Source organism: Danio aesculapii, chromosome 19 (genome assembly GCF_903798145.1).
Source record: "Danio aesculapii chromosome 19, fDanAes4.1, whole genome shotgun sequence".
Lineage (NCBI taxonomy): Eukaryota > Metazoa > Chordata > Actinopteri > Cypriniformes > Danionidae > Danio > Danio aesculapii.
Window position 1 is genome coordinate 45,073,230 of NC_079453.1, and position 17,165 is coordinate 45,090,394.

The following is a 17,165-nucleotide window of genomic DNA, read 5'->3' on the forward strand; positions in this document are numbered from 1 at the left end:
CTGTCGGGCTAGTTGCTCACAGCGCGTCACGCAAACACCGCCCCCAGAACGTCCCCCGAATCAAACGTCACACAACCCGTCACACAACCCGCCCACTTCAGCGGGAACAAAAAACTCAAATTATAACCACAAACACAACCTGGCATCACTACGAGAGCTGGAAGATGGAGAACACCGAAGCGATTGCTTTTTTACTGTTTGTGGTCTGTTGGTGTAAGGCCAGACAGCGATGTACGATGTACTTGATAACGTCCTCATTTCTGCAAACGCCGTCTATTTGCCTCTGAACATTTTCCTCGGCCCAAATGTTCAGAAGAGCCCTGGTGTCCTCAACTGACCAGTACTGTCTGCTATCCATTTTTTCTTCTTCTTAGTGAGTTGATCAAGCGCGATAGCAAAACAAATGTAAGAGAAGAAAGCATCTTGTTTCCTCTTTACCTGACAGGAAAACACCGCCTTTGTAGGTAGCCCCGCCCCGAAGCCCCAGTTGGCCCTCCTTGGCCCAAGGTATTCGGCGGGCCGAAAAAGGCCGGACGCTGGCCCCAAGGAAGCCCCGCTTTGGCCCGATTACGCCCCGGAAGTGATAGTGGAAACGCGACTGGCCTTGGCTCGCCCTGGCTCGCTCGCTTTAGGCGCGATAGTGGAAATGCGGCTATTGGGTGCACATGGTCCTCCAGCTAGGTTCAGTAGTCCTTGGTAGTGACATGCCAATCTAGCACAAGTATTGGGCCTAGGGAATGCCATAATGTTGAGCCCAAACCATCACTGATCCACCCCATGCTTCACTCTGGGCATGCAGCAGTCTGGGTGATATGCGTCTTTGGGGCTTCTCCACACCGTAACTCTCCCAGATGTGAGAAAGACAGTAAAGGTGGACTCATCAGAGAACAATAGTCCAAGATTTTCACTGCTGGCACCCTTGAAACTGACGATTGGCATTGGCGCGAGTGACCAAAGGTCATTAGTGCCATTCTATAATGAAAAGTTATTATAAATCTATACTGTCCATTCAAAGGTTTGGGGCCAATAAGTTGCCAAGACATCCCTGGAGCTGTATAAAACATGCTAAAAAATCTTTATACATTATTTTATTTTATTTTATTATCTTTTAAGGTTGTAGTTAGTCATTTTAATCTATTTCAAGCTACAAACACCAAACTTTGCTTTGTTTTATGCTGTCATTTCTAACTGATAGCATTTATAGTTTCTTAAAATTGCTCATTTGGTCAACCTCTTTCAAACAGTGAATCTCACAGAGTCGGTGTTCATTTTGACAGCAAATTTTGATTTAGTTTTAGTCATATTTTAGTCTTTTGAATCATTTCAGTTTTAGTCGACTAAAGTTCATAAGATTGTAGTCGACTAAACCTACTCTACTCCTATAATGTTGTAATCACATCCCGCGTCTTCTGTGGATCAGTTACTGTTCAAATGTGTGTGTGTGCCTCGTGCATCACACACCAAGATTAGTTCTGATTGGATATTTTCCAAAAAAACGTCTCAATCACATTTTCATATCATTTTTATCAGTCTATAAAAATGTCAGGATATTTTTATTATAGTTGTCGTCATCATCACTTAACGTTTATTTCGTTTTTGTCGATAGAAACTGGTTCATCATGAAAATTGACAAATAAAATGAATCAATGAAATTAACACTGCACAGAGCGTTTAATCTATATCCAACAAGCTCTCATTAGCTAAACCTATCAACTAGCCTGGAACATGCTAGAAACATGCTAACAATGTGAACTATGCAAGAAACATGTTAGCGTTTTTATTTCATGCTATTAGTGTTAATTCTTGCTAGGTTAGCAAAATGCTAGTTGTGCTTAAAACATGCTAGCAATGTAGTAATTCATATTAGCAAGCAACGTGCAAATAAATGTTGAAGCATGTTAGCAATATGTTAATTGATTGATGTTATAAACCTGCTAAATCATGGTAGAAATGTGCTACATTAGTTAACAACATGCTAAGTGATGCTAGCTACAAAGTAATTCATTTTTTCAAACCAACATCCGATTTTGTCAATAAACTTTACTGTAGTTTTACTTTATAAACATCAGCTAGTGGACTTATTCAGAAAACAAGAAAACATGGACTTTCGCTAATCCTGGGGATCTCTGTAATGTTATAAGCTCTTGGTAGAGATGCTGCCTACATGTTTTGAACATCATTCTCTCTCTCTCTGCCCTTTGCAGGGTTATGATAACTCTGAGAGCAGTGTACGAAAGGCCTGTGTATTTTGCCTTGTGGCCATCTATGCCGTCATTGGAGAGGATCTGAAACCCCACCTCAGCCAGCTGTCCGGCAGCAAGGTGAGCCGTTTTCTCCAGCAGTTTACCTTTTATTTGAGAGTTGCACACCGGACGAGAAGCACTTTAAAATACAAACAATTTTTTGTATGACCCTGTTTACGTTTTTTCTTCAATCTGTTCACAAGTGAGTGGTGTTAAAGGGTTAGTTCACCTAAGAATTTTAATTATCTCATTTTTTTTACTCGTCCTCAAGGCATCATCGTGTGTTTATAAGTTTCTTCTTTCAGTTGAATCCAATCAGAGTCATTTTAAAAATGATCTAGGGCTTTTCCAGGTCTACAGTGCCAATGGTTGGCAAATGTTTATCAGCAGTTCAAAAAAAGCCCAATGAAGTGCATCTGTCCATAACAAAAATTGTCTGCATCTAAAATCGCATACTTCCATACTATATAGTAAGCTAAAAACAGTATGCGAGCAGAGTAGTATGTCAGAGTAGTATATGCGAGAAGTATCTGGATGAACTACATCCAGTGAGATTCTGAAGTGCGCATCTGATGGAGGCTTTGCTATCCCATAATGCACCGCGAGAGATTTTATGAATGGGAGTGAAGTGACGCAACTGATGCGGGTAGTTCACGTGATAATGACAAATGGCGGATGTATTACGTCTGAGTTCATACTACTCGCATTCATTCCATATGAAACGTACTTTTCTAATGGTCATGTAGTAAATTCAAATTCAGATGTAGTGCCTACTTGAGTAGTAGATGATTTCGGATACTGCCATTGTCTTACGCAGCTTGTGGTGTGGTGAATAAAGGTCTCCTTTAGTGATTCCATGCATTTTGTAACTTTTTTTTAATATTTGGAATTTCTGTGTGAGAGAACTCTCTACCCTTTAGAGGAGATTTACTACTGATCACACAACTGAGCTTCTTTGATAAGATGTGCATGATAGTTGTGGCTTTAATCAAGTTTGTGGTTTAAATTTGATTTTAAGTCATCCTAGCTGAGACTCTGGATAGTTAAAACTTAAGAAAAGCCTAGAGCTGCATCTGCTGTGAAAAACACAACCTAGATTGCTGTCTAATGTTATAAAACTAGCTTAGAGCGCCATCTGCTGTTAAAAACAAGTCTAAAGTGACATCTGCTATTAAAAACTAGCCTGGAACTATGGTAGAACTAGCCCTAAAACTGTCTCATTTTAAAAACTAGCCTAGAGGGGGTCGTCTACTGTTAAAAACTAGCTTAAAGCACTATCCGCTGTTTAAAAACTAGCCTGGAGCACTTACCTAGAGTGCCATCTGCTGTTTAAATACATGCCTAATGTGCCGTCCACTGTTAAAATTTAGCCTAGAGTGCCATCTGCTGTTTAAAAACTAGCCTAGAGTGCCATCTGCTGTTAATGACTAGCATAAAGCAACATCTGCTGTTTAAAAACTAACCTAGACCGTCATTTACTTATTAATAAAATACTATTAAAAACTAGCCTAGAGTGCCATCTGCTGTTAAAAACAAGTCTAAAGTGACTTCTGCTGTTAATGATTAGCATAAAGCACCGTCTGCTGTTGAAAAACTAACCTAGAGCGTCATTTACTTATTAATAAAATACTATTAAAAACTAGCCTAGAGTGCCATCTGCTGTTAAAAACAAGTCTAAAGTGACTTCTGCTGTTAATGATTAGCATAAAGCACCGTCTGCTGTTGAAAAACTAACCTAGAGCGTCATTTACTTATTAAAAAAATTGCTTAGAGCGTCATCTACTGTTAAAATCTAGCCTAGAGTGCCATCTCCTGTAATAACAAGTTTAAAGTGACATCTGCTGTTAAAAACTAGCCTAGAACTGTGGTAGAACTAGCCCTAAAACTGTGTCCATTTTAAAAACTAGCCTAGAGGGGGCCGTCTACTGTTAAAAGCTAGTTTAAAGCACTATCCGCTGTTTAAAAACTAGCCTGGAGCACTTACCTAGAGTGCCGTCTGCTGTTTAAAAACATGCCTAATGTGCCGTCCACTGTTAAAATTTAGCCTAGAGTGCCATCTGCTGTTTAAAACTAGCCTAGAGTGCCATCTGCTGTTAATAACTAGCATAAAGCAACATCTGCTGTTTAAAAACTAACCTAGAGCGTCATTTACTTATTAATAAAATAGCCTAGAGCGTCATCTACTATTAAAAAATCCATCTGCTGTTAAAAACTAGCCTAGAACAATGGTAGAACTAGCCCTAAAACTGTTTCCATTTTAAAAACTAGCCTAGAGGGGGTCGTCTACTGTTAAACACTAGCTTAAAGCGCTATCCGCTGTTTAAAAACTAGCCTAGAATCAGAATCCGTTCAGAATGGAGTACAGAGAGAATAACGATGCATTTTGAATTGATTTCTCGAACAGTTTTTCGCAATAGTTCTAGTACTTCTGCTCTGGTGTGCGACCATCTTCACTCTAATTTTCCTCTGATTGTAAATCTAACATGAACAACCTCTCTCTCTCTCTCTTTCTCTCTCTCTCTCTCTCTCTCTCTCTCTCTCTCTCTCTCTCCAGCTGAAACTGTTGAATCTGTACATAAAGCGAGCTCAGAGCGGCTCCAGCTGCAGTGACCAGTCTTCAGATGTGGGAGGGCAGGGCCTGTAACCGCTCCATCCTCAACTACAGCACCCCGGCCAGCTTTTTAACTCACATGCAAACACCAACATACACACACACCTGCGCTTTCCCACAGAAACACACACCACCGCATGCAGCCTCCTGCGACTCTGAGACTCTGCTTCACGGTGAGAACATCACGAGAAGAGCGCAAAATCCAGCGGAGAGAGTCCTGGTGTGATTCTGTGCAACGCGGAGATCATTCTTTTTATCGAACGATGATTTTTAAGATGAAGTACGAAACTTCCTGGTGCGAGCGACGTGTCGTTAACGTTCCTAATCGATTATTAACGGTCATATCAGTTCATAACAGTGAGCGGTTGGTCCAGCTTGCTCTATTATAAGGCATACTTCGCTTGGCTATATGCATGTCACGAAAATAAAACCCAACCTTTTTATCTGGTCGCCTACCTGGAAGCGTTGGTCGCCCCCAAGAGGCCACATGTGAGACCACACACCCCACATAGGCAATATGTATCTATGTATACCTTAACAACGAGGAATATTTAAGAAGGTCTTGTGACGTCCTGAAGGCGTGTGGATTCTTTTAAGTAGCATAGTGTCATTCTTCTCTGATGGGGAATTTGTAGAAATGTATTTACGCATCTAAATGCCGCAAATGTCGTGTCACTTCCTTCCTGTAGGTGTCGCTCTTTCTCCCCCCGTGAGGAAGCTCTGTTTCTTCCCGCTGCATTTCTAGAACTGTGCTAACGATGAAATTAAAATAAAGAAAATGTACAGTAATGAACCGATTGTCGTCTCAGGATTTCTGGCGTTATTTATTTCATTGTTTTAAATCTTTACGCATTTCTTTGTGTTATTAAAGTGAACACAACAAATGAGACTAAAAGTATTAACTCAGTCATGTTGTTCATGCAAATAAATGGAAAAGTGTGCATTAAAAATAAAACTGTTCATTTTAATCAATAATTCTTTTAAAAAAATATCACATAGCCAGCAGCTAGTCCTCTGCAACTCTCTCTGGTCGCCCACTGAAGTTAAGCACGGCTATACCCAGTCAATACAAGTGGTGCTCACTGCAGAGCCACTTGGGCAGAGCTGAGCTCCAGCAAGGGGGAGCTTGAGCTGCAGCTCGTCCTTCCTTGCACTGGGTGGGGTGGGTGTACGCATTAAAACAGCTTATAGGAGTAGGAGCGAGAGCTCAAGCGGCTCTGCAGCGAGCAGTGTCTCGGTTAGTCCCTGGATGGGAAAACTAGGCTGCTGCAGGAAGTGGTGTTAGTGAGACCAGCAGGGGGCGCTCAACCTGCGGTCTGTGTGGGTCCTAATGTTACGGGTCCCGGCTATGGAACTCGTAGGCAGATTAAAAGTGCCTAAATAGGGTATATGCCGAGCTAGTGTTTTCCCATACTGATAAACTTCCGGTGACCTGTTATTGTGAGTTTTTTCCATTTTATTCGGTTCCTTTTACAGCATCAATGTTGTAATGTAATTCAAATACATTCAGTTAAACAGATTTTGGCATTCATTTAGTTGCTCAAGTGTAAACGAGACAAAAAGCCGTTTGCTCGCACGCGCCTGTCAGAATCGACAGGCTAGCGCAGAATCTCCATTGATTATACTGGGGTAAAATAAATGCTCATGTTATAAAGACATGGCGGGAGAAATGTAATTTAATGCAGTGCTTCTTGTACAATCTGAGACCCACTTTATATCGGATATCACTCGCTGATTTTTAAAGAAACAGACCTTAAACGCACCGATTTTGCATTGGCATACACTTCACCGGAAACGATTAACCCAGGTAACTGGTAAATAAAAAGTCCTATTAGCATGCTTCAGCATATACCCTGTTATCAGGAAAAACAAAATCCCATTGAGACAGTGTCTTTCCCCAGGCGCAGCTTAGTAGCATCTGTTTATTAACAGTCATATTATAGCAAACATATCCTCACAAATCATGTACTGCAAAAATATCTCCACAAACAGTGTTTCATTTAATCAAACATACAGATTTTGTTCCCTTTTGTATTGTTTTTCTCTTTTTACAACAATGAATTCTGCACACACTCTGTGCTCTCTTCTCATTAACACATATAGATATTAAACCTTCTGTATATTTATCAGTAGGACACAGAATACACTCTGTCAACCATCTTTTTTATTGTTCCTTCTCTGTAAATACCTTTACACATAACAATTTACCATAAAACTCACAGAACAATCATGCGGCTGTTATTTGTATCATTTAAATTGTAACAATTACACTTGACACCAATTACCAATACAGAATCTGTCGGCACAGTTCAGCACGGTTGTCTAACCATGCCCGAGAATTCCAGGCCGAGAACGGTTTGTAATTGTGCCGCGCCGTTCCAGGCTCAGTGGACAAACAGCCGTAACTGTACCTCAGTGTTCTCGGTTTGGGACGATAGGGGAAAAGCAGCGAATGTTACTCTCTACTCTCATAAACTTCATACATTAACAAATTAACAAAAGCTTTAACTGTACATCCATCAGGTAAAATGAAGAGGATAGATCAAACCAAGCAATGATTGCATGAGTGGGGAGATTAGCCGCGTTTCCACTATCGCGCCTAAAGCGAGCGAGCCAAGGCCAGTCGCGTTTCCACTATCACTTCCGGGGCGTAATCGGGCCAAAGCGGGGCTTCCTTGGGGCCAGCGTCTGGCCTTTTTCGGCCCGCCGAATACCTTGGGCCAAGGAGGGCCAACTGGGGCTTCGGGGCGGGGTTGAGTACAAAGGCAGAGTTTTCCTGTCAGGTAAAGAGGAGACAAGATGCTTTCTTCCCTTACATTTGTTTTGCTATCGCGCTTGATCAACTCACTAAGAAGAAGAAAAAATAAATGCCGCCGAAGTCGAATGTCCTTATCCAGGGATCGCTGTCTGGCCTTACACCAACAGACCACAAACAGTAAAAAAGCAATCGCTTCGGTGTTCTCCATCTTCCAGCTCTCGTAGTGATGCCAGGTTGTGTTTGTGGTTATAATTTGAGTTTTTTTGTTCCCGCTGAAGTGGGCGGGTTGTGTGACGTTTGATTCGGGGGACGTTCTGGGGGCGGTGTTTGCGTGACGCGCTGCGAGCAACTAGCCCGACAGTGGAAACGCAACATGGTTTCGGCCTCATTTCTCAACCTCCCGGGCTATTGGCCCGGCCTGGCCCGATTAAAGCCCTGGCTCACACTGGCCCGATAGTGGAAATGCGGTCCACCCAGGAAACCCCATAGGCCTTTAGGGCAGGGGCGTAGCAACCGGAGGGGATACGTCCCCCCTAACTTTTTGAGACAGACCATTTAGAAACAGGTGATTTAAGAATATAACCTTTTGGATTTCATACAGCTACCCCAGCCAACTGGGATTTTAACAATTTAACAATCAATTTAACAACTGGGAACCTTCGACATAATTTCCATTTGAGAAATATATACAGGCCATAAATCAATAAAAACAAATCAAGTGCTTCAGCTTTAAACACTCCAGCTTTGTTTATTTGTTGGTGGTCTGGATAAGAGAGCCAGTCCTGTTTAATATCTCAGATTTATCTGTCTGTATATCTCTGTGTTCTTGTCACTGTAATATGGACTTTATCAGGCTGAAAATAAATGTTGCTTACACAATGGTTAAAGTAATTTTTTTAAGTTATTTGAACTTAAAAGTTAGATACGATTTGACTGAGAAGAGATACTTAATTTTTAAAAACTGCATATTTATAAGGTAACAAAACTTTTTACTGGTTTTAAACAATTATTACCAGCATTTTAAAGAGATACGACTGTTTTAGGAAGGTTTCCACACTGAAAAAAGTGTTGCATGCAAAACTGTTGCAAACAATTTATTTGTGTTGAATTTAAACAAACAAATTAAATTGAGCAATGTTCAACTTAATTTGTTTGTTTAAATTCAGCCCAAATAAATTGTTTACAACCACTTAACGTAAAAAAATTGAGTAAATCCAAGGAGTCATCTTTGAATAAGTTTTTCAGTGCATATTCAAAAACATACTCAAAATCGAAATAAGAACTGCATGAATGTATAGCATTGTTTTGGGTGTGTTTTGTCTGCAGGGGTCTAGATTTCAAAGAATTTCCCTTTTTTAATGAAATAAAATATGTAACATTCAGAAGTTTGATCAGATATAATATGCTTATAGATTAAACATTTAATTCATGTGTGTTATAAAACAACTAATCTGGAAAACCGCCTGCATTTCCTCTTCCAGGTGACATGTTGATGTATGCTAAGCGAGTTAAAGATTATATTTTGTTTGGACGCCTATGGTGATTATCAGGATGCAAATTACAGGGGGGTTGAGGGGGGATTGACCCCATTATTTAAGGCTTGATCCCCCTGATGGACGTCAAAACAAGATCTATGGTGGGGAGGGGGTCAGTTCTAATACTGAGAAATATTTAATTCTAATATGTATTTTAAATAATCAAGAAGGTCGCTGATTCGAACCCCAGCTAGGTCAGTTGGCATTTCTGTGTGGAGTTTGCATGTGCTCCCCGTGTTGGCGTGGGTTTCCTCTGGGTTCTCTGATTTTCCCCACAGTCCAAAAACATGTGGTACAGGTGAATTGGGTAAGCTAAATCAGCCGTAGTGTATGTATGTAAATGAGTGTGTATGGATGTTTCCCAGTTATGGGTTGCAGATGGAAGGGCATCCGCTGTGTAAAAACATTCTGGATTAGTTGGTGGCTCATTCCGCTGTGGCGACCCCTGATTAATAAAGAGACTAAGCCGAATAGAAAATAAATGAATATATTTGAAATAATAATGTTAATAATTAAAAGGATAGATGGGGTAGCACAGTGGTTAGAACTCTCACCTCACATCAAGAAGGTCGCTGGTTCAAGTCCCATGTTCGTTTTTGGGTTTCCTCCGGGTGCTCTGGTTTCCCCCACAGTCCAAACACATGCGGTACAGGTGAACTGAATAAGCTAAATTGACCGTAGTATGATTGTGAATGAGGGTGTTTGGGTAGAAGCTGGAAAGGCATCCACTGTGTAAATCATATGCTGGATAAGTTGGCGGTTCATTCCACTGTGGCTAAAGGGACTAAGCCGAAGGAAAATGAATGAATGAAAATGATAGATAATATAAATATAAATTTGACCACCCCTAAAACCAAAGCTTAATCGCATCACATCGGAAGAGCGATAGACAGTGTTCACAAGACTTATACATAGTGAAATAGATGTTTGTTTCTACATTTAACCTCGAAGTAAAGCAAAATTAGATGGATAATAACGTTTGTAGTTTGTCCTACAGTAATATCTGAAATAGCTAATCAGAGAATACTGAAGGTCACAACACTTAAATACTTATTATCATTAAACTAAATGTAATTAAAAATAAATGCACAAATGACTGAAGCATGTACTACACAAACTAACCGAAAAAAGTTGACCACCTGATAGTCAGTGTGTAATTCGCATACTGGTGATTATTAATATTTATTTGCCTATGAACACACAACAACAAGAGAACTACACATAATTTCGACCAGTAACGTTACATATTATTACAGGTAGAACAGAAAAGTATTAGCCAGAGGAATAAAAAATTAACTAATAACCTATGACGATACCGTTTGCAAATAATGAGTAGTCCTGAGGGCTTTATTATTTACATTTATTTACCATATTGCGAAGTGAATCGGAGCGCTAGTCAGGCAGACGGTGACGACAGATCCTCAGAATCTGATTGGCTGAGCGCGGCTCGCAGAGCTCGATGATTGGCTGTCAGATTCCCGAGCGGATCCCGCAGCGGCTGCAGCTCGAGTTTGCGGTTTGAATGGTGGCAGACGGAGGGCCGCGTCGAGCTGCTGTTAATTTGATCCTCCAAAACAACACACACAGCACGATGAAACTGGGCGAGCGTTTTCGGAGGACAGCTATCGTCCAAACACAACCCTGCTGCGGTCAGGATTAGAAGAAGACGCTCTCCGGTGTTTACTCGAGCGGACATTGCGTGTGAATGCGGTGACAGCGTCCTCCCTCCCTGCGTTTATATAATGGAAGATCGCATACAGGGGGAAAATGATGTGTGCTAATGCATATGCGGTAGCACAGTGAGCTGGAAACGCATCTCTTCCGGAGAGTTCGTGACTCTTGTTATTTCTCGCCTGTGTTACTGTGAAACTGAAGCAATGGCGAGGCACACGGCACTCGGGGCTAACGTTAGAGCCGTTTGCCCTGCTTTTAACAGCTAGCCTTCCGTGTTCGGGCAACTAACCAGCTGTGGTGGGACTAGCTGCGGCAAGGCGAGCTCCGCGCAGGTGCTGTGCTGTCGGCTACACGGTGAAGCTGGCGGCGCTCCGGTTAGAGTCGGAGGAGAAGGATCTGGGCGCCATGGCGTGGGTGCTGAAGATGGACGATGCTACCATCGAGTCTGGGCTCGTTCACGACTTCGATGCCAGTTTGTCGGGCATCGGGCAGGAGCTCGGGGCGGGCGCGTACAGCATGAGGTTAGAGCAGCACCCACCGCAATCAACAGCTTTCCAAGAGTCCATAATAAACCTGCGGGCGATGCAGCCCTGACGGCGAGCTAACGCAGTTGGCTAGCTGTCTTGTCCTCAAGTGTTTATATTGCAAACCTCTGGATTTGTTTTAAGTAACATATGTTGGATGGATTCAAGATTTGAGAGCGTTATTTATCATGTAGCCCCTCAGGGAGATGTTTTTGTTGTGTGCTGGATGAAACAGCTATGTGAGAGAGTGGCTATGGCTAGCTCAAAACAATAGACAACGAGTTGCATCCTTGTCTGACCATCTTGAGCACAGCTAACGAGTACTAATATTTGTTTAAAGCTGCTGGTATATTAATAATAAGTATCCATACGCTTGTTTCTGATTGTCAGACATGCTGTGATTGTACTGAAAAGATAAACAAGCGTGTTTGAAGTGATGTTACTTCCTGGAACAGGCTGTTCTTTTAATGCTCCTCGATTATGAGATCAATTTAACGCACGAGCGCGGGATTTGTTTACTTGTATCTGTACTGTGTGTGTTGTTTAAATGGCTTTTAAACTATTCGCGAATAACACGATTAATAGTTTAATAAAACGAGGCGAACGTTGAACTCAATTACGTCATAAGAGACTGCGCATCGAAACAAACCGTCTGTCATTACGTCATTGTCATTCGGAGATTTGATATTCTGGAGCACTTCATATCATGTATGACGACTGTAGTGATATCGAAATACTTAGCATGTTTTTACAGGAGGGTTGTCGCAAAAGCATTAATTAATCTTACGATACTATACCAGCTGAAGTATTACAATACCAAGTAGTATTTCGATACTGTATTTCATAACTCAAACTATAAAGTAAATACTCAGAAATACTATAATGTTATATTAGGCCTAATTGACTGTAATTCATAATTCCCTTGAGGCCAAAAAGTATTATTTGCACCCCACTTCACCTGAAATGTATTCAATTTTGTTTATTTTGTAGATGATAACCGACCAACAAAAATACATTAAATAAAGATACAGATAATACAGAATGAAATGCTCTTACAAAAGAGCATTTTCCCCCAACAAAAGTAGGCTATATGAAGAGTCAAAATTGTTTCAGTGTTTCCTATTGCTATTTTAGGTTTTTCATCTCTTTTTTTTTTTTTGTCAGTCTTATCAGGTAACAACCCAAAGTAATTCAAATTTTCCCTTTGTGAGTCGTTCTTTTAAAGAGATTGTCGTGGTTGTTGTAGCTACTAAATCATATTAACAGAAACAGAAATGAACCCATTCAGATGTGCGTTCGAACTGAAGCGTTATAAAACGTGCTATAGGCTACCATAAAAGGCGCAAATTCTACAGTTTTGCAACCTTTAAGGGCATCACTATTAAAATAAAGTGGTTTACTGTTGCACAAACCTGTGAGCGTTTTAGTGACTTTTCCACGTTCAACGTTATCTATTGTTGATGAACCATTAATAACAATACAACCATTTACAAACTACAGTCGCACCGCCAGTATTTTGGAGCCATAGTGTGTACACTTAATGTGCATTTCAATGTGTATTTGATTAAATATTCATATGGCAGTTGAATATGCAAAGATTACACCATTCATACGCCATTCATAGTGTTTTTGTGTAAAAAATGTAAATGATGTGGTTTAACACAACAATTTGGCATTACCAATGGTGAGGATCAGAGGCCAGGGTTGTTTATCTAACTGACCAACTGCAAGCAGGGGGGGTGGCTTAATGCGGATTTATACCTCCGCGTAAAGCCCACACGTATGCTATGTGGCCGTTGGTTCCCGCCTCTATATGAGCGAATTTGAGCCACTTGTACATTAAGTAAGCGTTCAGAAAAAAACAAAACCCCAGCGTAGGAACTCGACACAGAGAAACATTGACACTTACTGCCGGCTAGCGTTTCAGAAGTATATTGCAGAGGAACAGAAACCGCGCGCAGAAGTAAAAATGCACGGCTACACGCAAGGCTTGCGCTGTAGGTGACGCCGATCACTTGATGCAGAAACATAAACAAGGCTTTAGGAAACCTGTTCGGAAACAGTAGCTGTGTTTCATTCCAGAGGCTGCATCCTCAGAAGGATGCAGACTTCAAAGGTGAGTCCTTCGAAGTTCACACAGGCCAAACCGAGCATTTTGAAATGAGAATGAGACGATCTAGCCTACAGAGGCCGATCTTGTCCCCTAGCTACCATAACAGCTGCCGTTAATAATTGGTAATAAAATTTGTAATGACTTTTTTCAAAGTGATTTTAAAACTTATATTAAGCGATCTGAAGGCAAAACAAGGTTTACAGAAGCTGGAAATGGATTTCCTTTGATCCATACATGTACACGTAAAAATGTCTTTAAAATGACATTTTATTAGGACATGTCACACTCTTTTTGTATTTTAACATGTGTTTAGATATCCCAGTAAAATAAATCTTAGTAAAATAAAGCACGCAATGAATCTTGGGAAGAATCTACCGGTTGTATTGAATGATTGGTATTGAAACATCGAGGATGCAGCAACGAGATATCACTTCTAAATGAAAACTAGGCTACTTTATTATTTTATGCAACACCCTTACATTTAAAAGGGAAACACAAGGGCGATCATAAGCAAAAAGACCCCTAGCCTATAAGGTGTTTTATGGAATAACCTATATTAAACTGAATAGCTATATGTTTTTCTTTCCCTTATTTATTTATTTATTTTGGTGCATGTACTCCTGTGCGATTGGAAAACTAGTGTAATGGCGACACGCCATCTTTACCAGACTCGGGCAAACTCCGCCTCTCTTTCCACTCCGCCCCGAAGCCCCAGCTGGCCCTCTTTGGCCCAAGGTATGCGACGGGCCAAAATAGGCCAGCTGCTGGCCCAGAGGAAGCCCCGCTTTGGCCTGATCAGGCCCAGGAAGTGACAGTGGAAACGTGACTGTCCCTGGCATGCTTGCTTTAGTTGTGATAGTGGAAATGCGGCTACTGTAGCCCGAGACCTCCAAGTATGCTGGGTTGGTGTAGGTGAAGACATTAATAAAACGCAACACGTTACTGTGAGGTTGCACAATATCGAAAAATCTGACATTGCGATGTTTTGTTTTGCTGCGATGTATATTTCGATATAAATATAATTTCACCAGATGACTTGAATAGCTCTATTTGGAAAGATTTCATTCATTTAAGATCGACTTGGGTGGTCAAGTCTTTTTCGATGGCCCACATCTGCATAAAATCCAAAAAATTTATATATATATATATATATATATATATATATATATATATATATATATATATATATATATATATATATATATATATATATATATATATATATATATATATAATTTTATTTAAAATAAATAGTCAGCTTCAGAAAATTCACTGTTACTACTACAGTTACTGAAAACGCTAAATGTAGAAATCTAACTTTATAATTTGTACACCCATATATATTTTTAGGCAAATTTTCAATAAATAATTCAGATATTTACTCATAAAACTTCATGTTTCATTGCTAGATGATCATTTTTGAAGAATTATTCAGTGGCATATTTTTGATAGCTAGTTGTCGCCACCTACTGGTTAAATAATGTAATTGCTGCCTACAACTTTAATTTTTGAGCATTGTTAAATGCTTATGACTGAAATTTTAATCTTTACCATAAACATCAGTGCTTTTATCTAAACTATATACTGTTATCCCAGTACTTCTGTGTTAAATTTAAAAAATTAAGCATATCTTAATACGACAGAGGACAAACAAAGGTTTAATAAACAGTGCTTTATGGTTATCTGGCCTAACAGTATTCAAATTGCCTCAACACACATCAAGGATGTTTCTAGAAAGCATAGTAAGAGCTTGATTAGCTAACCCAGGTGTGTCTGATTCGGGTTGGAACTAAACTTTCAGGACACCAACCCTCCAGGACCGTGTTTGGACACCCCTGATCTAATCCTTCAATGTGACTATTGCGCATACACACATTGCGATATCAATGCTCTCAGCCCTAGTGTAGACATTAATATAATGCAGCTGGTTACTGTGAGGTTGGGTTTAGGTTTGGTGTAGATATTAATAAAACACAATAGATGAGAGTCAATTGGAGTAATTAAACAAAACTCCCATGAATGTTATAAAGCACACTTGGAGCTGATCAGCCGGTTTGGAGGTGGCTCTGACCTCTGTTTAAATCATTTTCCTAAAATTTCATTTACTCTTCCTCTGCTTGTTCTAAACCTGTTTGAGTTTTTATCTTTTGCTGAACACAAAAGATGGTATCTTAAAGACATTCATAGCCATTGACGTGCACATAGTATGGTTTTTTAGGTTTGGAACTACTTGAGGGTGAGGCTTTATTTACTTAGGGAATCACATGATTCTGTTGGTGCTGTCAGACTGACTGTCAGTAGATATATAGTGTGGAAAATAACCATTACGAAATATATTCTTATTTCTAAGCATTACTCACAAACAATGATGTGCTTTCAGTAGTTTATAGTGAACCTTTTATTCATAGATGTGTATTGGTTTTCCAGTTAATTAATCCTTCATGCCATGTTTTTCAGATTTCACAGCATTTGAAAACCACAATTCGTTTCATTTAGGTAATAATTAGTGAATATAATTTATATAATGCTTTTAACATTTTATTGATCACCTTTGAGCATATTTGAACCAGTTAAAAGAAGTTAGTGAAGGAAAATTATTAGCCCTAATGTGAAATTTGAATAATTTTTCAAATATTTCCTAACTAATGTTTAACGAAGAGTTTTTCCCCCAATACTTAAAAAAAAAAAAACACATTTAATTACTAATTTTAAATAACTAATTTGTTTTATCCATTATGACAACATAATAAATTATTTTTCGAGATACTAATATTCAGCTTAACATGTAATATCATGACTTAGCTAGATTAATTATTAACTTGGCAAGTTATTTTAAATAATAGTTTAATTAGTCAAGTCATTGGACAGCAGTGGTTTGTTCTGTAGCCAATCAAAAAAAAAGTGGACTAATAATATTGGCAGTTATATATACACACACACACACACACACACACACACACACACACACACACACACACACACATATATATATATATATATATATATATATATATATATATATATATATATATAATTTTATTTAAAATAAATAATCAGCTTCACAAAATTCACTGTTACTACTGCAGTTACTGATAACACTAAATGTAGAAATCTAACTTTATAATTTGTACACCCATATTTATTTTTTAGTCTAATTTTCAATAAATAATTCAGATATTTACTCATAAAACTTCATGTTTCATTGCTAGATGATCATTTTTGAAGAATTATTCAGTGGCATATTTTTGATGGCTGGTTGTCGCCACCTACTAGTTAAATAATGTAGTTGCTGCCTACAACTTTCATTTTTGAGCATTGTTAAATGCTTATGACGGTCATTTTAATCTTTACCATAAACATCAGTGCTTTTATCTAAACTATATACTGTTATCCCAGTACTTATGTGTTATTTGATTGTTTGTAACTTCATAGCGAACTCAAAAAAACTAAAAACTGAATCTCTTAGGATTAATACGCTCATGCAAATCACCATCATTTATAATTTGTTGCGTGGGTGTTGAGATCCTGATCTTTTAATAATTAATCCTGCAGCTTACACTGAATGCATTAAAGTAGGCTAAACAAGTAGTGACAGAAAACACATTTGATGAAACCTGTCACATCCTGAATAACCCATTCATAACCCTTTCATACATGTGATTTCACTGACAAATGAGGCGATTTCTCTGTAATCATTACAATTTTAG

The 17,165-nt window shown here is 39.3% G+C and overlaps 3 protein-coding genes across 30 annotated transcripts in view; all 3 read left to right on the forward strand.

Moving 5' to 3' along the window:
- The window catches only part of clasp2 (cytoplasmic linker associated protein 2), a 116,193-nt gene extending 110,542 nt beyond the window's left edge, over positions 1–5,651 (forward strand). For all 28 annotated transcript variants that reach the window (XM_056479659.1, XM_056479667.1, XM_056479661.1 and 25 more), the window contains 2 exons: positions 2,205–2,321; positions 4,798–5,651. In XM_056479659.1, the coding sequence (XP_056335634.1) occupies positions 2,205–2,321; positions 4,798–4,887 (207 nt within the window). In that variant the 3' untranslated portion in view covers positions 4,888–5,651. The remainder of the gene's footprint in view (positions 1–2,204; positions 2,322–4,797) is intronic.
- Positions 1–17,165, forward strand: part of arpp21 (cAMP-regulated phosphoprotein, 21) — a 164,859-nt gene that overhangs the window by 1,144 nt on the left and 146,550 nt on the right. The gene's annotated exons all lie outside the window — the stretch shown is intronic.
- The window catches only part of ubp1 (upstream binding protein 1), a 51,016-nt gene continuing 44,487 nt past the window's right edge, over positions 10,637–17,165 (forward strand). Inside the window, exon 1 of the mRNA XM_056479697.1 lies at positions 10,637–11,342. Coding sequence (XP_056335672.1) covers positions 11,227–11,342 — 116 coding nt within the window. The 5' untranslated portion in view covers positions 10,637–11,226. The remainder of the gene's footprint in view (positions 11,343–17,165) is intronic.